The 21,095-nt window shown below is 61.7% G+C and overlaps 1 protein-coding gene across 4 annotated transcripts in view; it reads right to left on the bottom strand.

Annotated features, from left to right (window-relative positions):
• AP3D1 (adaptor related protein complex 3 subunit delta 1) overlaps positions 1-21,095 on the bottom strand; it is a 45,063-nt gene that overhangs the window by 5,445 nt on the left and 18,523 nt on the right. The window contains exons 2-29 of one of the 4 annotated variants that reach the window (XM_082836543.1): positions 17,858-17,953; positions 17,185-17,265; positions 16,072-16,152; positions 14,533-14,640; positions 12,778-12,907; positions 11,919-12,058; positions 11,743-11,816; positions 10,512-10,561; positions 9,516-9,565; positions 9,374-9,422; positions 8,159-8,304; positions 7,935-8,083; positions 7,628-7,858; positions 6,982-7,213; positions 6,067-6,212; positions 5,486-5,627; positions 4,833-4,904; positions 4,123-4,198; positions 3,591-3,790; positions 3,173-3,246; positions 2,843-3,020; positions 2,459-2,515; positions 1,840-1,938; positions 1,514-1,696; positions 1,246-1,293; positions 751-940; positions 456-544; positions 289-374 (exon numbers count right to left, since the gene is read on the bottom strand). In XM_082836543.1, the coding sequence (XP_082692669.1) occupies positions 289-374; positions 456-544; positions 751-940; positions 1,246-1,293; positions 1,514-1,696; positions 1,840-1,938; positions 2,459-2,515; positions 2,843-3,020; positions 3,173-3,246; positions 3,591-3,790; positions 4,123-4,198; positions 4,833-4,904; positions 5,486-5,627; positions 6,067-6,212; positions 6,982-7,213; positions 7,628-7,858; positions 7,935-8,083; positions 8,159-8,304; positions 9,374-9,422; positions 9,516-9,565; positions 10,512-10,561; positions 11,743-11,816; positions 11,919-12,058; positions 12,778-12,907; positions 14,533-14,640; positions 16,072-16,152; positions 17,185-17,265; positions 17,858-17,953 (3,257 nt within the window). Of the gene's footprint in view, positions 1-288; positions 375-455; positions 545-750; positions 941-1,245; positions 1,294-1,513; positions 1,697-1,839; positions 1,939-2,458; positions 2,516-2,842; positions 3,021-3,172; positions 3,247-3,590; positions 3,791-4,122; positions 4,199-4,832; positions 4,905-5,485; positions 5,628-6,066; positions 6,213-6,981; positions 7,214-7,627; positions 7,859-7,934; positions 8,084-8,158; positions 8,305-9,373; positions 9,423-9,515; positions 9,566-10,511; positions 10,562-11,742; positions 11,817-11,918; positions 12,059-12,248; positions 12,332-12,777; positions 12,908-14,532; positions 14,641-16,071; positions 16,153-17,184; positions 17,266-17,857; positions 17,954-21,095 lie in introns of those variants that run through there. The other 3 variants (XM_082836544.1, XM_082836545.1, XM_082836546.1) reach the window with 3 other exon arrangements.

Genomic DNA, 21,095 nt, shown 5'->3' with positions numbered 1-21,095 from the left:
AGGACACGGGGAGACGGCCACGGAGAGGGGCCTCAAGAGGGCTAGCCCTGCCTACACTCTGGGCTCGGACGTCCAGCGTTAGGGCCGCCAGGCCTGTGCTGAGAGTCAGGCGCCCGAGCTGGCTGGCCCGGCAGACGTGCTGGGCGTTCTGTGCCAACCACAAGCCGGTCACCCAACACTCCGTGCACATCCTCGTCTTGGGTCAGAGGACGCTGCCAATGTGACTGCGTGGAGAGCTTCCCATGGCACAGAAGTGGGGAGCCAGGGGTGGGCGGGAGGGTGGCGCACCTGTAGCATGGCGTGGTGACCAAGTACGAGGTGCAGGTGAAGTGTAGCTTGAAGTCCAGCTTCTCATGGGTGGAACCTTCGTCATTCTGCAGGAGCAGGGGCGCAGGGTGGGTGGGGGCGGGGCACGCAGCTGACCCTCAGGGTGCACCCCCTCCCCCACCAGGTACCTTGGCGATGAAAGACAGGGTCCCTTTGAGCTTCTGCGCCGTGACGATGCTCTGAATGGTGAACACAAACTGGGCTTCGTTGGAGATGCCTGGAGAGGGCGAGAAACGTACCTGAGAAGCAGCACGGGGCACGGCCTGGGGTGGCAGATGGGGGTGCAGCCACCTGGGCACGTGGCAGGGATGCAAGCCTGGCCTGGGTCTGTCCTCAGTGCTGCCTGCCTTGGTCAGGGAAGCCAGGCTCAGCTCTGAGGGGGCACCAGATGACAGGATCCGGGGGCTCCTGGGCGCCACTCACCAGGGGGCAGCTGGAAAGGCACGGGGACACCGTCGTGGACCGAGGAGCCCTCTGGCCGGGCCAGTCGGGCGTTGAGTGAGTCCAGCACGTTGAGCTCCATGTTCTTGAGGAAGCTGCTGCTCTGGTTCTCCAGGACCATGGACACCGTGACCTGGCTGTCCTTCTGCAGGCTGCCCTGCACGTCGTACGTCTGCAGAGCAAGGTCCGGGGTCGGCGGGGCAGGGGAGCCCACCAGGGACCCCCGTGGGCCTAGACGAGGGCCTGGGAGAGTGTGGGCACCACCCGCTCTCCCAGCGCATGAACGTGCAAACAAGGGAACGTCCTGAGCCCTCGCACAAGCACCCGAGTTCCAGCTCTGTCCGCGACTGTCAGCTGTTCCCGACCCACAGTGAGCAGGCCTTGCCGGCCACCCGGCTCCGCTGCACGCCCTGCACATCAGAAACAAGAGCCCTGAGCCCGCCCAGCCCCACCACCCGTAACCCCCACGTGGCTCACCATTTTGATGTAAGAATTTTCAGCCAGGAGAGAGTAGCTAGACATGGGCTGGAACAAAAGAGAAACGTTTCAGCTCTAGGCGGTGAGGACCCGGGGCTGACGTTGGGAGCTGCCAGGTGCCACCGGCAGGAAACACTAGGGACCCCCGCGGGTCCCAGACAACATGAGTCTACACCCCGGGGCTCCTGACACTGGCAGGGCCGGGAGGACCGCAGGGAGGGTGCAACACCCACAGCCCGCTCCCAACGTGCTCGGGAAGCACCCTCACCGGGAGGGGCTCCTCACGGAGCGCGCCGTTCTGCACGGGCTCGGCGTCCCCTTCCCTCGGAGGCACCCTCTTCTTGGGTCTCTTCTTGTCTTTGGAGCGCTCCCCCTTGTCCTTCTTGTGTTTCTTCTTCTTCTGCTCGGAAGGCTTCTGAGACAGAAAAGGGCTCAGGTCAAGCCCATGCTCCTGTGCGAGTCACAGCCCATGGAGCCGTGTGGAAGCAGAACCCCGTAAGCACAGCGACAGGAGGCCCCAGCGGCCCGCTCAGTGGGACCCGGTGGCGGGCTAGCACCTCCCCCAGCCTGGCTCCTGCACAGCGCGCCCCACACCTTCTCAAGGTCCTGCTCCGCGTCCTCGCCGGCGTCCTGCTCCTCTCCCCTGGGCTCCTCCTTAGGGGCAGTGACCGCGGCGTTCACGCCAGGCTCCTCCTGCAGGAAGCCGGGTGGCAGCTGGCGCCCAGGATGGGGTGGCCTGCGCCCTCAGCCCTGACCTGCCCTGGTCCGGGACACCCCGCAGTGACGAACCTCCCTCCACACGCCAGGCGTGTTGTCAGCACGCAGACAGACATGTGGCCCCCAGTAAGTGCCGGTGGCCAGCAGAGGGAAAAGGAGGCCCGGCCTGTGGCCGGCTGGCACTGACCGGGGTCACGGCTGGAGACCCCAGAGCCACCAGGCCCCAGCCACTAACACAAAGCGGTCGCTCAGGAGCGCTGCCTGGCTCTGGGGGCCCGGGCCCTGCGCCGAGGGCCAGCCACGCAGCCACTGCCTGGGCGAGACCTTGGGCACAGAACCGAGCCGGCCCAGACCGGGCTTCTGCCTGAGGGTCCCCCACCTCCTCCACCGCCAGGGCAGGGCACCGAGGTGGCACCCTGACGTCTCCAAGGCCAAAAAGCACAGGTGTCCACCGAGGGACACTCGGGGCCAGCACGGGTCACTAGCAGGCTCTTACCGGGGCCGGGGTGGCAGCAGGCGGCGTGGTGGACAGCCAGAAGTCTAAGTCCACACCCTGAAACCACAGGAACACGTGCCTTTGGCCAGAGCAGCAGCCCCGAGAGGGCACAGTGGCTCCGCCAGGCACAAGCCACTGCGGCCCCGCAGGACCCGAATGTGCAGGGAGCTGGGGGCATGTCCAGCGCTACCACCACAGAAACGAGCGCCCGCCAGGACCACGTGGCCAGGCGGAATCACGCTGCTCTGCGGCAAGGCCCACGAGCCGTGCGTGATGGCTGTGTAGGAGCCCCCCTCCACACGTGTGACACACACGTAATGGAAGAGGGACGGCTGGCAACCCGGGCCCGCCCCGCCCAATGTGACATGCTGCCTGGCCTCTCACCTTCTCCGCCTCTTTCTTCTTCTTCTTCTCTCGCTCTTTCTCCTTCTGCTTCTTCTCCTTCCTCTTGGGCTTCTTGCTCTTCTTTTCCACGACAGTGACGTCCTGTCTCTCCGGGGACTTGGAAGTCTCAGTATCTCTGTGTTTCTGGACGGGCAGCTTCTCACTGTCGGCTAGGGGCCTGGGGGTGGTCACAGGAGGCGTGGCCCGTGACAAGGCCGCTCCCCCTCTGTGCAATGAACAGAGAACAGAGAGAGGAACCAGGCCATGGGGAGGCCCAGGCCGCGTCCAGCCCCACGGGGCAGCTGCCCAGGTCTCAGTCCCAGCACTCACTTGTCCAAGTCGATGTCCAGGGCCCTGTAGGGGTCGTTGGGGTCTTTGTCGTCCTCGTCGCTGGGCAGGGCGTTCTGAGGGGGGAGAGAAGCCCTGCGTCCATCCAGATCAACCCATCCGGCCCCTGACCCCGCCAAGCCTTTACGGGTCCACAGGGCCCCCATCTCCCTACTCAGAAACGGGCCACCAGGTCCACACCCACGAGGGAGTCTGATCTGGGGCCTGGCGCTCAGCGCGGGCAGCAAACTCAACACAGGTAATGGGGCAGGAGTGCAGGGGCCGCCTGCTCCCAGTACACAGGGCACAGCTGGCTGAGGCTGCCCCGTGCCATGGAGGCAGCAGCGATGGGCAGGCCCACGCCAGGGTGGAGCCCACCTCGGGGAAGGGCGCCCACCCGACACGCAAGCCCGCGGCTGACCTCGGGCATCTCCTCGGTGACGATGTCCACACGCTGGGCGGGGGTGATGTCCTCGTCGCTCTCCGTGTGCAGTGAGGTGTGGCGCCGGGCACCCCGCCTCTCCCGCTCCCTCTTCTTCCTCTTTCTCTTGTCCTTCTCCAGCCTCTGCCGGTGCCGCCGTTCTTCCTCCAGCTTCACGTACTGGTCTGACATGGGCATCCCTGCCGACAGGCGCACATGCGGCACTCAGCCCAGAGCCGTGGACACGTCCCACCCGGCCAGCACCCTGCTGCCACCTGGTTCACCCACAGCCCCGAGACCCATGCCTGGGGGAAGGGGATGCTGGGCAATGCCCTCTGGCTACCGAGACGCAGATGGGGGCCCCTGGGCGGCGAGGGGTGTGGGGCTGAACCTGGGGGCCGTGGCGTGCACCCGTGCCTGCTGGGACGAGGATGCAGCACGGGGTGCAGGGCAGGGCTGGAGCGCAGGCCCGAGGCGGTGCCTGCACCTGGCCTGAGGTCCCCGTCACCCGTGCCACTGGGCACACACTTGCCTGGCACCTTCAAGGGCACCGAGAGGTCAATCTGCACCACGGGAATGTGGTCCACACCTGGCGCGTCCTGGTACCGCTGGAGAGGAGACACTGAGGCCCCGTCAATGGGCAGGGCGGCGGGCCCAGCGCAATGCACCGACGCCCCAGAGCAAGGGGTCACAAAGACGGGGGTGGGGTGCCAGTGGGGACGAGTACAGGATGGGGCGCAAGACCTCCATTTTTTGCACCTGAATCTTTTTTTTTCCAAGTCAGAAAAACAGTGCAGGCTTGGAACCATGGTGACATAGTGCTTCCCACCCCCAGGACGGCTGGAATCAGCAAGCCCGACACACAGGTGCCAGCGGGGGACAGTCTGCAGCCCCTCAGAGGGGTGACCCAGAAATCCCAGGATCAAGGAAACCACGCAGCACCCGCCCCGTGGAGCCACATGTCCCCAGGGGAGCCCAACACGGATGACGGGTCTGCAGTGTGGAGGGTACAGATGAAGGAGGTGGCTCCAGGCAGGACCCCAGGTCCCCTTGCGCCCCCTCCCCTCCCACCAAGGCAAAGGAGCCTGACCTCGCCCATGCAGGACTCACTCCCCAGCTGTTGGTGTCGGGAGCCCCTCACGGTCCTGCCCGTGGACTTGCTGACAGCCCCGCACAGGCCGTGGACAGAGAGCGGATGGGCCCCGTGGGAGCGTGTCTCAAGGACGAGCAGGCCGGTCTCACCTTTTGGGGGGACGGGGAACTCTTGATGTAGAATGGGTTGTTGGCCTGCTCCTGCTTCCGGGCCTCGCGGCGCTGAGGGAACAGGATGCAGCGCACACGTCAGCGGGTACACGGAGCCCTCACCCTCGCATGCTCCCAAGGTGGGGGCCTCCTCCATGCGCCAGACCCAAGGGGGCCGGGACCCCTCGCCACTTTCACTGTTGGCCTTTGACCACCAGGAGACAGAGGCCGGCGGTGGGAAAGAGCAGGTGGGAGACAGGCAGGCGGCAGGAGGGACAACCCAGGAGCTGCACAGGCGGGGGTCGGAGAGACCGCGTGCTCTGGGGTAGGGCCTCGGGTGGGGGGCAGGCCGGGCGAGGAAGGCCGGCGGGGGAGCGGGGGACGCAGCACGCCTTGCTTCTCCATTCTGCACGACACCCTGAGGCCCCGCACCCACAAGCGCAGGCAGCAGGCAGGCGCAGCATGCCGGGCACCCCAGGGCCTGAGCATGCTCGGGCCCCACGGTCTCCCTAGGGAGCTCCTGGCTCAAGAGGCCACTCCTGGTCTCAACGAGAACCCCCACCCAAAGTCGAAGGTGGGCTCAGCGCTGCCCACCGGACAGTGGACCCAAGCCCAGACCTGACCATGCGCGGCCCAGGCCCGCCCCGCCTCACCCGGGCCAGTTCCTGCTCGTCCGCCTCGGGCGGCCGCTGCTTGGCGTGCCGTGGCTCCTCGTCGTGGAAGATGGCCTTGGGCTTCTCATCCTCAGACTCACTGTCCGAGAGCGGCTCATTGATCCAGGCGTCCAGGTCCAGGCTGCAGGACACAGTGAGATCACACGGTGGCTCCAGCCTGCATGCCTGGCCCTGGGCGCTGCCGTCCCCTTGGAGACAAGGATATGAAGGCTGGGCAGTGGCCCAAGGTCACAGTGGGCAAGGCAGACCAGGGACCCTGGAGCCTGGGCAGCCCGCCTCCCCCGTTCTCACGCTGCCCGCAAGGTTTGTGGGCGACAACTACCAGCCAAACTGCTTCCCAGGGGTGGGGCAGCAGGGCCCCAGGAGAAGTAGTGAGTGCCGTGCCTACGGTCTGTGTGAGAAGGGTCTGTCCCGTCCACAGGCGACTGGGGCCTCAGGGGACCTTCCACCCAGACCCCTCCACCTCGCCCGTCTGGACAGCAGGTCCGGGCTGTGGTTCTGCTCCCACGGGCCCTCATGCCACTCCGTGTCTGTGTCCTCTGACGGACCGCACAGCTCACCCTTCGGGGACCGGAACCTTCTTCTGTGCCTTGGGAGCCACCGGGTTCAGCTCCCCAGCAAAGAGCGCACTCACTTCTTCTGCCACTGGCACATCCCTGGCCTGAAGCTTCTGGACGTGTTTGACCAGCTGCAAGATGCAGGATGCCTGGGGGGGCCGTGGATGAGTCAGGAAGGAGTTACGGAGGCCTGGCTGTGAAGGCCACTCAGCCCCCGCAGGGCATTGCTCAAACCGTGCAGACGCCCAGCCAGACCCCTGCTGAGGACTTGCAGAACACACCGCGAGGAACCGCTGACCGGGCCAGCCAGGAGGCCAGCCCAGCTGCTGTCTCCTTCACGAGGATACAAAAGGGCTCCCAGATGAGACAAGGGGTTGGGGGTGGATTGAGCACCGCCCCACAAGGCAACCGCCCCAGCGAGCAGCGGCGCCAGCCACCAGGGCACCTTCACACGGCCCCCAAGAGTGCAGCTGACCCTCGGCCAGCAGACAGGCGTACGTCACACACCCGCCCATGACCGCAGAGGCCGCCGGGGCCCACTGAGCGCCGGTGCGGGGTCTGGGTAACTGAGAGCCCCACGTCACCACAGAGCCAAGAGGCGGGCTCCTAGGCCACCGATGCCCAAATGCCATGCCAAACTCTCGTCCAACCAGCTCTCCTCCACCCTCCCGGCCAGCGCCCTCCAGGACCACGGTCACCTCTGAGGCTTCCCTCTCGGGTTGACCACATACCCTCACACTGTCTCCCGTTCGCTCACAGTCTCCCACCCACCGACCCAGGGCCTCCCCAGCACGGTGGCTTCAGATCTGCCCACCCCCCCAGGCCGAGTGCGGGGGAGCCAGGAAAAGAACACCTGCCCAAGCTGCTCTCCCGGAGCTGACCCGACCCCCTGAGGACGTGCTGACGTGCGGCACTCACCCGCTCCTGGGCTTCCAGGTCCGCGCTCTGCACAAACTGGGGCAGCCGCTCCACTAGGAGCTGCGTGACCTCCTGGGCCGCCTGCGCGTCCGCGGCCTGCTCTTTCTGCTGCAGGATGGCTGCGTACAGCTTGACCACGTTCTGCACATACACGGCTTGGATGTGGCCCGGCAGGGTGGTGACTTTGGGCCGCAGCATGGCCTCCAGGGTCTGCTGGGGCTCCTGTAGGTGCCTGAGGACAGGGAGGGCCGGTGAGCAGCTGCCCCAGCGGGTCTGTGTGCCAGGGCTGGCCGATGCCAGGTGCTGAGGGAGGGGATGTGAAGGGAGAAACCACAGCAATGGCATGACAGTCACAGTGCAGCCGCACAAAGCAGTCGAGAAAAAGGAGAGGAAAGCTATCAACGGCCTGGATTTGGCAACAGACGACCTGTGGCTGCAGCAGTGAAGAGGGGAGGAAGGCTGGGCCAGCGGCTGGTGGACCTCTCACCGCTCCCAGTGACGGGAGACGTTCGCCGCGAGAGCAGCTGTTGCCCAATGAGGGCGGGAGAGAGGAGGTGAGCGGGTGGGCGGGGCGGCTGCCGGGACTGGGGTCTGGCGGGCACACCCGCTTCCCCTGGGGAGCAGGAGGCCCCTGGCCCCCACTCACTCGGAGAACTCTCCGCAGATCCAGGCGGCCGCGTAGAGCACCTCGCAGATGCCGCTGCGCTGGGTGCTGCTGGCCACCAGGTGGGCGCTGTCAAGCAGCACGGACATCTGCGACACGGCAAACCGGCGGATGGCCTTCACGCGGATGGCCACATCCAGCATCTGGGCGGCGATGAGGTGGCCGTGGCGGGTGCCCTCCAGTCGGGTCAGCTCCACCAGGATGCTGATGTACCTGCGGGACAGAGCCCGTGAGGGCAGCGCCCCGGCCTGCCCGCCCACCCGCCTGCACGCTGGGCTGCGGGCCGCACCACTCGAAGTTGGTGATGTGCTGGTAGTTGGACTGGCTGCAGATGTCAATGATCTTGGTGAGCAGCTCGTCGCGGTAGGTCGTGCCCTCGGCCTTGTCCACGTGGGTCATCAGCTTCTTGACAATCTCCATCAGGTTCTTCTTGGACACCTGGAGCGGGGGCGGCTGGTGAGGGAGGGGCCGGGCGGGCCGGCGGGGCGGCCAGGTGGCAGGGTGGGCACGTACCATGCCGTACAGGAGGTCGAGGGCCCGCAGCCGGATGGACTCGTCCTTGTCGTCCAGGCACTGCAGGACAAGATCCTTGTGCGCCTGTACGGACTTGGGGTGTGTCCTCAGGATCTTGGACATGGCCAGGAGCCCCAGGTACTTCACTGCAGAGACAGCGCAGCGCTCTCAGACATGGACGAGGTTCTGAGAGCGAGGCCGGGCCTGCAGCCCCACCCCAAACCACCTGGACCCCGTCGGCCCACGTCTCACAGGCACCAGGCCCACCTCGTTGCCCACCTCAAGCAGCCCAACGCACCGTCATCTAGATTAGGTCGCAGCCCGTCTCTAGGGCAGCGTTACTGGCACACGACAGGCCTGTGGTCTACACCCGCCAGCAGGCTTCTACGCTACAGTGGCAGAGACCACACAGCCTGCAAAGCTGACAAGAATTACTATCTGGCCCTTTCCAGGAAAAGTTTGGCAACTCCTCTCAAAACAAACAGACCTGGATTCAAAATGAGCAGCCAGGGAATTAATTCCCTGGCTGTCCAGTGGTTGGGATTCCGCACTTCCACTGTAAGGGCCCAGGATCAATCCCTGGTCTGGTCGGGGTACTAGGATCCCAGCAGCCACAAGGCGCAGACAAAAAAAAACAAAAAAAAAAGCGAAAACCAAAAACTGAGCAGCCCACACGACCAGGCCCTCAGAAGCCCTCTCCACCGTGGTCCTGGCAGCAGGGGCGTGTGACTGGCTGGAACCCTCGACAGCACATGTCGGCTGAAGGAAGTGCACGAGTTGGCACACGAGCAAGACGTACAGCAGCTCCCCCTCGCTCGTCAGGAGCCCCACGCACCACCCCATCTGATTAACCGCCGGGGGTGCCTGCAGCATGCCCGCGGGGACTTTCCTCCACGCCCAGCCTGCTCCTCCCGGGGCTGAGCTCGCCCTTTATGTCTCAACTGTGCTTCCGCTGGCCTCCCCGGCTCCTCCCTGCAACCGGGTCCCAGCTCCCCGTGGATGTGGGCCCGAGTTTAAAGACCTTTCCAGTGGACACGGCCGAGCGACACCCTGAGATGCCAGCTGGAAGGAGCCCGCCGTGCAGACGAGGGGGCTGTACCCGGGGAAGAATCTGCCAGCCGTGCCAGGCTCGCTCTCCTCTCGGGCGGGGACGAGCCCTCACTTGCGGAGGTCTAGGGCGCAGGGCCTGCAGGACCTGCAGAGGGAGCAACTCACAGTTCTGATCGGAGTCTTCTATTAATATCCTCAGTTTCTGAACACAGAGCTGTAAAGAGGGGAGATGCCACTCGTCACATCTTCTAAACCAATGGCAGAGTCCCTGGGGCCTAGGAGAGGAGCCCCTGGTCCCATGACATACCTGGATGCTGGCACTATGGTTGGGCATGCCAGACGACAGCGAGATGAGCACTGAAACAAATGACTGGGGTGAGGGCCCTGCGTGACCAGCCCCAGTGAGAACCTCAGGCTGGGTCTCTGCGACCAAGAGAGCAGACCACAGGCCCCGGGCACCAGGGGTCCTTGTCCAGGGAAGGTCTGTGGGCCAGCCCTCAGCTGAGACCCGCTGGCCCCGCAATGCACAATGGACCAGGCCTACCTCCCGTCTGCATCCCCACTCCCTCTGCCCATAACCAGGGCCATCTGCGATCCCGCCACACCTTGGTCCTCCCCATGGACCTTTCCAGACTCAGGGACCACTCAATGGCCAGCCTGCCCTGCTCCCAAGTCCCACACTCGCCCTTCCTCTCCCTTTCACTGTCGCTGACCCTCAGCGACACTCACAGCCCACACAGCAGTCATGAGTGTAGACCCCAGGCCAGTTTCCTGGGCTTCACTGAACTTAAGGCTGCCCATGGGCTGTGAGGAGCATCTGACAGTTTAGGGCAGGGACAGGCAGGCAGCAAGAAGCTGAACCCTTGGGCCACCAACTCCCTCTGCCTATCTACAGGAAACTGGGCTGCAGGGACAAGTCACCAGGCGGTCTGATTGTAACTAACGGACTCCACGAGACCCTTTGGGGAGCACGTGCCGATTCCCTCTCAAGAACTCTCGTGGTTGTAGGTCCTATGCTAAAGACACCACAGGGAAAGCGGCCTGAGATTTGCTTTAAAATGCTCATGAAAAGCGGTCTTGCTGGTGGGTGTGGCAGATGCCAGGGTGCAGTGTTTATCACTGGAGCCCGAGGTTGGCAATGGCTCTGGCTGCAACCGTGTCCGAGCTGACACTTCCGAAGGGGCTGCAGATGGGCTGGGCCAAACAGCTTCCCAGCCGGGAACAAGGTTCTGGTGAGGCCCGGGGACCAGCTCCCCCGCCGGCGACAGCTCCCTGCTCCAGAAGAGGTCACCCCGGTGCTCACCTGCGATGACGGTGTTGACACACTCGTACAGAAGGGACATGGCAGACGTGCTAGAGAAGGAAACATAGGAGCCGAGAAGACAGGGCCGCCTGCCTCCCGCTCACCCCACCGAGACTCCTGGGGGCACCACCTCTGAGGAAATGCGGAGCCCAGGAAGCCTCGGGTCTGAAGGCCATGCCGGTGACACCCCACCCTCGGCAGTGAGGCCATCAGATTCCTCCAAGGGACGGAAGCACCCCTTCTAGCCCTCAAAAGCGAACTGAAATGCTCCCGCCACTGCAGCCCACGCACGAATAACCTGATTCTGCGACCCCCATGAAGAGAATCCAAGTTCCCCAAAGGCCTCTCTCCTCCAGCCCAGACCCTGCCGGCCGCCTCCACTGGGACAGGGAGTAGGCATGGCCACGCGCAGGCAGGAAGAACACGGAGTCGTGCCCCATGTCATCCCTCGGGGGCGTCCAGGGCCACAGTGAGCACAGCCCAGGACGACCAGGGTGGGCACCAGGCACGTCCACTCCACTCTGAAATTCTCACAGTGATGTTCTCAAGCCCAAATCCCCCAAACCCGACAGCACGGGCCACCAGAGGCAGTCCACATGAACGGTCACAGGACTGATGGCTTCTCGTAAATGCTCTGAAAACCACAAGCTACTATAAACCCGGTGACTGGTGATTTGTTTAAAATCAGCAACGTCCCAAGCCCTTGGCCACTTCCCAGGGGACCCCAGGAGCAGAATCTCCTGGCACCTGAAGCTTGGCCCCCACAATTCAACCACCTGAAGGCACCTGAAGTCGTGTAGAAGCTCCTAGAACATTCCAGAACTGGGCGGTGACACACTCACCTAGGGCTCTTCAATTAGACTGCTGAGGTCTACTTGTGAACCAGAGACTGGCTGGGACAGCTTTCTCCATCCTTTTTTTATTTTTAAAATATATCCCCATTGCCTGCCTATCTATCTGTCTGTCTACTTCTGGTGGTGCTGCACGGCTTGTGAGACTTTAGTTCCCCAACCAGGAATTGAACCCGGGACCTCGGCAGTGAGAACTCAGAGTCCTAACCACTGGACCGCCAAGAAATTCCCTCTCCCTCCTGTCATGAATGTGCTGTCTGCAAACTGAGGAAGGGAGAACCCAGAGATGCGGCTCCTGGCGGCGGCAGGCCCTCAGGCCTGGGTGCCCCTCCACCCGCCCCTCCTTGGGGCACCCCTCCCACGCCCGCCCCAAGCCCTACCTGTGGATCAGGTTGGTGAGAGGCTCAATCAGCTTTTTACCCAACCTTGGCTCCAAGGGAGTCAGAGCACCAAACTAGGGGACAAGAGAGGCCAGTGGTCACCCGAAGCAGGATGGGACGGCAGCCCGGGGCTCTGCTGGCTGGCATGCCCAGGACACCCCAGGGGCGACACTTGCCAGTTTGATAATCTTAATGAGGACCCAGTTGTTGGTGGAGGAGGTCATGAGCTTGAAGAAGAGCGGAGCGAGAGAAAGGTAGTTCTTGGGGTTACGTCTGGCCAGCTCACAGATGACATTGACTGCCGCCGACTGGACCCCTGAGAAGCGAGGGACGCCATCAGCAAGGGGGCGCCCACCAGAGCAGGCGGGACCCTCGAGGTGTGTCCCCAGCAGGATCAAAGTCACTCCAGGTGCTCTGTCCGCCTCCCCCCGGGGCTGCCCCCGCTCATGCCCCCAGCCCGCCTCGCCTGCCCCTCGGCTCCTGACCCTAACCACGACGCTCCACACCCCGTGATCCTCTGCAATGCACAGCAGATTCTCCCGAGACAAGCAAAGATTTGGAGAAGCTGTTTTACATCTGCATGGCCCGGGGTCTCTCCGGAAGGAGTTACAGAAAAGGACAGGCGGAGGCAGGAGTGAACCCTGTGGTGTGGGACTGCCAATCAAGGCAGCAGAATAAACACGAGACTGCGAACATGCGGACAGAGAGGCCTCCCCAGTGAGCGAGTGTGGTGTCTGCTACGGCCTGGAGGCAATGACAGCTGGCAGAAATAAGCACACCCAGTGGTCTTGGTTTCTAAATCCCACACCAGCTAACAAAACTAGAGCTGTTTGGAGAAACGGCGGATTCCAGGACTGGCGGGAAAGTAGAAAGCGAACCTGGCATCTCGTGGTGCCAGAAAGTAAGAAGGTGCCCTATGGGGGAGGGCTAGGACGGGGTCCTGGGACCTAGTTACCCCCCTCCACCAAGCCTTCACAGATGCTGGTGGAGCATCACGGCCCCACACGGGCCCCTTCTTAACTCAAGTCAACAAACCGGGATCGGGGTCCTCCAGCTTCTCCTTCAGGCGGGGAAAGGCAGGGCGCAGAGACTCAGGGTACTTCAGGAACACCTTGTACATGATCAGCACAGCCTTCTTCCGGATGTACGGCTTGGTGTGCGACATCTGCAGGGGCAGAGGGTGTCAGTCTCCCTGCTGACACCACTGTGCCCACCCCTCCCCGGTCTTTCCCGCACCCCCTGCTCCCCCCCACTCACCTCCCCTCCCCTCCCACACCTGCCCGCATCTTGCCTCCATCACCTGGAGGATAACCCTCTCTCCAGCTCATCTGGCTTCTGGCCTCTGAGACCGGCCTGAAGGTTTACTCCACTGCCCGCCCCCAGCCCAGGGATTACACAACAGTGTCTTGGACGGAATCGAAACCTGCCTCCCTGAGTCCATGACCCCAGCTTGCCCTCTGGAGGCTGAGACCGGCCTCCTGGACTCACTGGGGCGCACTGAGAGACAAAATGAGGGAGGGGGGCCCCAAATGGAAGGTCACGCTGGAGAGAGCCTCCACCTGTCAACACTGGCCTCGGACTCTTAGGGCCACCAAGACCTGTCCCCAGAGTAGTGCCCCTCGCCCGGGCCTCAGCCCCCTCCACACTTCTGCACTGCACCCCTGGAGCTCCTGTCCTTCTTCGGGACCATGCTCCGGCCAGGAGGGCCTCTGGTCTGCAGGTGGGCACACTCCTCACCTGTCAGGGCCCCAGGCAGCCTGGCCCTAAGGAAGCCACCCCCGCCCCCATGACCTGGCACCGAGACTCATTGTGATAGCTCACTACCGCCCCCCTGTGGACTCGTGACCGCTTTCACCTAGAGAGCTCCTCACACTTCCCGAAGAGGGCCTGAAGATCAACACTGTCGGCTTCGCAGGCCAGAGTCTCCATCTGACTCTGCCCTTGCTGCTGGGAAGCCCACCGTGTGGACGAAGGGGCGGGGCCGTGTGTGGACAAACCATTTATAGCAGGCGGTGACTGGATGCAGCCTGGGATCTAGAAGTTGCGTGTACCCAAAGCCTTCTAGACCGCGAGCCAAGACCTGACCATCTGCACAGAGAACGGGCCACGTACGGACAGAACCCTCCTGGGAGGAACATGCCACCCTTCCACGCTGCTTTATCGTGGCCGGAGGGGGGAAGCCTCCCAATCATGGAGAATCTGGCGTGCAGGCAACCCTCTGAGGGCTGTGATTTCTTTCCGTTTTTTTTTTTTTTTAGGGTCAATTCCAATTTTGTTTTTATTTTTTAAATTAATTTTTATTGGAGTCGAGGATTGTGATTTCCAAGAGCACGTCCACATTTCAGAACAAAGTTCTTGCCCACCTTGGAGATCAAGGCTGGCTGGGGTTTCTGCCTTTTGGATGGACTGGGCCCCAGACAACAGATTTGCTCAGATGAAAATAAAAAGTTCCCTCGCCAGAGAACCACCTGACCACGCTGCCTGCCAAGACCACTGCCATCACCACCCATGCCTCAGAACACAGCTGATGGGTCATGCGCTCACGACACGCCATCGTCCCCAGCCAGACCCCGCCCCTCCCCAGCAGGACCATTTCAGAGGAGGTGAGGTGTGAATGCTGGGCCCCACCAAGTGATGGAAGGGGAGACAGTGACTCGGTGTCCCAGCTCATCCTGGGGACCCAGGCCGTTTCCACCCACCCAAGTGCCCTCAACGTGACATTACAACCTCGGTTTTCCAGGCACGTCAGGGAGCAAAAGCCAAGGGGGGCGGTCACGCTCCCAGACTCACCAGTGTCATGATGTCGTTGGCCAAGTCTCTGGCAAGATCTGGGGTAACAAAACAGGACAGGCCAGTCAGCGCAACGCCAGTGTCGTACTGGCTGGGGCTGCTCAGGTCCTGGAAAGGGAGGGAGAGGGTTAGAGGCAGGCGCCCACTGTGCCTCACTGGGTCCCAGCTGCGCCCGCCAGTCCTGCTCTGGGTCTGGAGATGGGCTTGGACGAGGACTCACAAGCAGCAGCCAGCTCCACGCTCTGTCACCGAGCAAGAGCCGGGACGGCTCCAAGGGGAGGGCTGTCTTGGGTCCGCCCCTCGCTCCAGGGGTGCAATGGGGCAGAGCCAGTGCCACCCATGGCTTCCCTATGGGAGAACCCAAGGGCCGAGGAAATGGTGCAGCCAGACGGGCTCTGACCGCCCAAAGGCACAGAGTGGGGGCCGCCCAGGGTGGAACCCCAGAACCTCTGCTTCCATTGGGGTGTCTCCCCTACTACAGCCAGGGGTGACTCCTCTGGGCCCCTCCCCAAAGCGGAGAGAAGCTTCCACCAGAGCTCCACCCCTCAGGGGAGCAGGAAAAGCAGCCACAGGAAGCGCACATCTGCCCTAGCCTCTGACGTCACTCGCCTGTGCTCCCGCTAAAACCGATGCGGAAGCCCCATCTCGGCACAAAGAGAGGACTCTGTTTACATAGAGAACCTCCCCAAACTTCACACATGTGGTAAAAGATACACTGAGAGACGTTTTAAGAGTTAATCTTCCAGGGACTTCCCAGGTGGTGCAGTAGTTAAGAATCCGCCTGCCAATGCAGGGGACACGGGTTCGAGCCCTGGTCTGGTAAGATCCCACATGCCACAGAGCAACTAAGCCCGGGCGCCACAACTGAGCCTGCATTCTAGAGCCCGCGAGCCACAACTACTAAGCCCATGTGCCACAACTACTAAAGCCCGCACACCTAGAGCCCGTGCTCCGCAACAAGAGAGGCCACTACCATAAAAAGCCCACGCACTGCAACGAAGAGTAGCCCTGCAGCCTGCCCTGCAGCGCCCGCTTGGAGCCCCGACACCAGCCACCTGCGGGGCGACCACAACAGCTCTGCCCCGACCCTGGCGCCAGCTGTCTGAGAGCCCTGGGCCACAGGGTCCGATGCAGGGTCTGGGGTGGGAAAGGGTGCCTCTGACACCCCCTCTGACCACTTGCAGCGAAGCGGGAGACAAGAGATACTCAAAGTCCTGAGGCCAAGGAGGAGCTGACTACTCAGTGCTCTCACTGAAGAACATAGAATACCACACGGGGCCGAGAGACGCACCTGGTCCGACTCACAAGACCCAGTGGGCACAAAGGCCCCCACGCTGGGAGGGGCGATCCCTCAGCAGGCGCCCCCAAAAGAGGGGAAAGGGGCTGAAAAAAGGAGTGACCGAGGGGGCAGCCCCCATTGCCAAGGGGGGAAAACCAGAGAGGAAAGCCCCGCGTGCCCCGCCGTCCCTTTTCCCATTTCCGAGGATCGCAGAAGGCTGTCCATCTGCCTGCTAACCTGCTCCCGCAGGAGGGGCCTACCTTGCGGATCTGGTTGGTGGTCAGCATGATGACGTCGGTCCCTTCGTGAAAGCACTGGGAAGCAGCGAGGTAGCCGATTCGCTGTGAGTGGAACAAATGGAGATGTCAGGGGTGACAAGGGGACTGGGCGTCCTCGGGGAAGCACCCAGCCCTCCTGAGCTTCACGCCAAGCAGCCCTGGCCGGCCCGTCACAAACCAGGAGAAGGGCACCCCTCGCCCTGTCCCAGGCGTATGGTCTCTGGAGCACAGTGTATTTCAGGGGTTGCCAAGCACGTCCTGTCGCTAACGTGTGCATCCTCACCGCCTTCTTGGCAGCGGGAGCTGCTGTTACGGCCTGACGGAGTAAGTCATCACAAGCGCCTAAACTCGGGCTGAGTGTAACCTAAAGTCACACCCGCACTTGCATGTGATACTTAAACACACGTGCAGAGCACTGGCCCAATTTTGGCAAATACGGCATTTCGTTTCTTCACCAAGAGTAACCGGCAGGCAGGACAACTGTGTCCTTCAGGAGGACGGGAACCCGCCCTCGGCAGTGACCCGTCGGCAGGACACAGCCTCAGCCGCCGCAGGGTGTGTGTTCCCAAGGAAAACTGAGCCAAGCCAGGAAAGCCACGGAACACCCCCAAATGGGCTGTGGGCACTGAAAACCACTTTCAGAACATTTACTAAAGCAGAAGACATGCTTATTTGTTACGATATCAAGTAAGAAGAAAACAATGTCCCAAACTGCGCATGAGTAGGATCGCTGAGACGCCAAGAAAAAACGCTCAGAGGGTCCTAAGAGACACCGCGACAAATGACAAGTGGTGGCCTCTCGGGGAGACGATCAGTGTCTGCTTATTTTTTTGAAGAGTCACAAATTTAATCTGTATTATGAAACACATAACCAACCCTACAAACCCGAATTTCACTGACACTACTTAAAATGGAAAGAAAAACGTGATGCAATAGTGCTAAGACCTAACTGGACAGAAGTGGTGATGGGAATGGGTCGCTGGTGTCTGTCACTGTGTGCCCTCCCAGCATGGCCTGCGTCACAGGATGGACGCCCTCCTCCCCCAGGACCCCACCCACAGGGCTCAGGCCCCAGAGCGAGCTGGTTCCCTTCACCTTGAATGTGAACTTGGAGGCGCTCATCACTTCTATGATGTTGAAGGCGGCCCAGCTGATGTCATATCCTAGCATCTGCAGCTGCGGAGGAAAGAGGTCGATTCTCACGCACCTGCCCCAGCTCCGCACCCCCATACACTCTGGGGAGATTCATTTCTTTTTCTGACAGGTGAGTCTTCACATTTAAAACCAAAGTGACAGGTTAATAACACACTAAAATAATGCCCCTGATAAATAAACACCTGCAGTTGAAATACCAGCGTTACATGGGTTAAAATTCCCCACAAGGACCGGTAAACGGGCAGGCCGTTCATCTCCCTTCTCTGACCAGGGGAGGCCAGCATGGGGTGCCTGGCCCAGGCTCACACCCCGACCAGGGACTGCAGGGCTCCACCCACCAGGTTTCGGGGCCCAGCCCGCAGGGCAGTCGTGAAAGCAGGGACGCTCCCGCCCCTCCAGGTGGGAAAGGCCCACTGGATGGGGCCCCAGCTTGCCCTGTGCCATGTGATCCTCACGCATGCCTCGCCCTCCACCCCAAGTCAGCCCAGCGTGTGCCCCCAGGCTGACGCCTGGAGCGGATGGTGTCCATCAGTGATGGTGGGACGGATGGACAGACAGCAGGGGGATGCTGGAGCCAGACCCGGCCTGACAGAGCGAGCGGCCCGGCACTCACGTAGGTCAGCTTGCAGACCGCATTTGCTTTCACTGCAATGTTGTCTTGCTTCAGCTCTTGCTTGATTTCATCAATGCACTGAGAGATATATTTTGCCTAAAAGGAAAAAAAAATTGAAAAGTTGCAAGTGTCTCGCTAAAACCTAAAGAAGCCAGACACAAGAGGTCACACAGTGTGCAATTCCATTTAGATGAAACGTCCACAGCAGGCAACTCCAGAGAGGCAGAGGGGAGTCCTGGTTGTCAGGGGCTGGGGGAGGGGGAGAGGGAGGGTGATGGAATGCTCTGGAATTCAACAGAACTGTGTGACTATACTAAAAACCACTGAATTACACATATTAAAGGGGTGAGCTGAATGGTATGTGAATGATAACAAGGCTGTTATCCTGAAAAGCCCTGTCAGTGCAATAAGCTGCCTGGGATCCCCCAAAGCTCTCCTCCCAAGAGGCAGGGGGCTGCGAGAGAACAGGAGTGGCCTGGGCTGATCTAGCCTGAAGCAGGCACACTGAGCTGCGGGAATTCTGCTTCCCCTACTCGTGTGTATATCTGACACTTTCTATGATGAAAAGTTTTGAAACTTAGAAAAAAAAGAGTAACCATTCCAACACAGAGCATTAAGACACGGAAAAGTTCTTAGTCCTCCAGTTTAGCCCTTTAACCAGCTGTGAACGAGAGAAACTGCAAGCCCAGAAGAGATCCCACGTCCCAGCGCCAAAGGCCCATCCCTCAGCCCGCATGGCCAGGGGCGGCAGGTCCACCTCGGTCCCACGCTGCTGTGACCGGGGAGCCCAGGAGCCCCACCCAGCACGGCCACCCACGCTGGGGGGCCCCACTGGCACCCACAGCAGGAAGGGCCTGGCCGCCCCAGGAACCGTGCCTGTTGGGTCCCTCCCGTCCACCTCCACGCGGCCCGGGTTCATTACTGGCCCGGGCAGCCATTCTCCTTCCCCACACCGCACACATCACAGAGCCGGGGCCCAGCAGGTGACAGGCCACGCCGGGGCCTCCCCCTAGGCACCCGCCACAGCGCTTCACATAACTCCACTCGTTTGACCCCCCTCCGTGCCCCCGTCCAGGTGAGCGCGCTGGTGCCTTCCAGCTCCTGCAGGGCTGCGGCTCACTGCCCATGTGCAGCGCTGCCCCCCGTGGGCAGGAGCACCCATGGGTCCCCTGGGAGGGCCCCTCGCAGGCCTCTCGCTTGCTCTGGGGCTGGCCACCCAAGAAGAGCGCCGAGGCGCCTAAAGCCTAGATGGGCCAGATGGCATGGGCGCAGGTGAGAGCCGCCGGGGGTGGGAGGGTGAACACCTCCAGCCCCTGGGACCCCCAGCTCCTCCCAGGACCAGCCACACTGGCAGGGGCACCGCAGGCTCCCCTTGGGATCCCCCTTCGCTGAGGCCCTTCTCTAGGCAGCCTCTCCCGCAGGCTTCTCAGGGCCTGTCTGACGGGGTCTGTGTGCACGCCCCGCTGGCCTTATGACGGACGCTGCAGCGTGTCAGTGCTTGGCTGCGCTGCCATCATGCGTGTCCACCCACCCAGCAGCGCAAGGGCTTGGATCCTTCCCACTTTCCGGCTCCTGTGATGCACACTGCCGTGGATGTGTTTATACAGGCGCCTGTGTGGACACCTTTTCGATTCTCTTCAGTTTCCTCACTACCCCAGCACCTGTACTAAAACACGGACCAAAAGGTCAGTACCGACACACGCGGTCCAGAGCGAGGAATGTGCCCCATGGGGCACAAGGCTCCACCCCCCAGAGCCGCACAGAAGTCCCATTGGCAGTCCCAGGAGAGCCCAGCCCTGCCCAGAGACGGGTCGTCACTCAGGGCTGGGAGGAGTGTGGTGCCCCGCGCTCCCGTCACCCACCAATAGTGGCATCGCCTAAACCTGCCAGGCTAGCGAGCTCAGTGACCTCGCCCAAGTGGCTGCACCCTCCTCCCATGTCACCCCAGACCACTCGTAGGCCCAGCACAGGCTCCCGGGGAAGGCGCCACCCTGAGAGCGCTCTCAGCGAGCGTCTGATGAATATTCCATGACCAAGAGTCGGACAATGGAACATGGGTCACCAGATCCTTCCAACGGGCTTCCAGTTACTAATCCCCCAGGCGCCTCAGTTCCCATCCCAGTGCACGATAACCCCTTCGTGCACCCTGGATGTGCTGTTAATGATTCAAAAGGGAAAGAACAGAGAGATGATCCCAAGCGTGGGAGAACAGGCCCAGCACACACCGCTGTGGGAGATGGTCTGCAGGTCCCAGGTGCAAACTGGTGCACGTGCACGCACACACACACGCTGGCCCCTCAACGCCCAGATGTCCATCCGCTGGTGAACGGCCAACACGGTGCACTCTCTGCACAAATCTATTTTCTAGGTGGCCCAATGACCTCTCAGCTTTCAGGAAGCCAGGCAGAGTCCACTCCTGGTAATGTGTGTGCAGCCACCGTCAGACCACGCCTCCCACCAGCACTGTTTGGAGACAAATGTCCAGGCAGCACAGGACAGGCGAGACCACTGGTCCTGCCCTGGCTTTGATCCTGAGAGCCACGCAGAGCAGGGAGCAGCCTGGGCAAACGCAGCTGCTGGGAAGTGAGGGGGGAATGGGGGCAGGGGGTGGCACATCCTCACGTGAACTCTGCACCCACCGCAGCACTCCAGCGGCCTCCTGCCCACTGTAGGAGAGGCTGAGCCGAACTTCCAGCCCAGACAAGCTCACTGCCCCTAAAACACATCCCCTCTCTGCAAAACCAACACTCTACTGAGAATACAACAGAATCCAGTGACTACAACATACCAGCCACAATGTCCGGGTCACAAGCCCAAATTATTCAAATTAGAAACAGGAAGGACTTCCCTGGTGGTGCAGTGGTTAAGAATCCGCCTGCCAATGCAAGGGACACGGGTTCGAGACCTGGTCCAGGAAGATCCCACATGCCGCAGAGCAAGTAAGCCCGTGTGCCACAACTACTAAGCCTGCACTCTAGAGCCCACGAGCCACAACTACTAAAGCCCACACGCCTAGAGCCCGTGCTCCGCAACAAGAGAAACCACCACAATGAAAAGGTCATGCACCACAATGAAGAGTAGCCCCTGCTCGCCACAACCAGAGAAAAGCCCGCATGCAGCAACAAAGACCCAACACAGCCAAAAATTAATTAGTTAATTAAAATAATAATAAAAAAAGAAACAGGAAAACATAACCTAACCTATACCCAAGGAAAAAAAGAGACGGCCAATGAAGACG

This window comes from Leucopleurus acutus, assembly GCF_964270905.1.
Source record: "Leucopleurus acutus genome assembly, chromosome: 3".
Classification (NCBI taxonomy): Eukaryota; Metazoa; Chordata; class Mammalia; order Artiodactyla; family Delphinidae; genus Leucopleurus; species Leucopleurus acutus.
The sequence above is the reverse complement of the archived record's forward strand: the minus strand, read 5'-3'. Positions and strand labels throughout refer to the sequence as shown.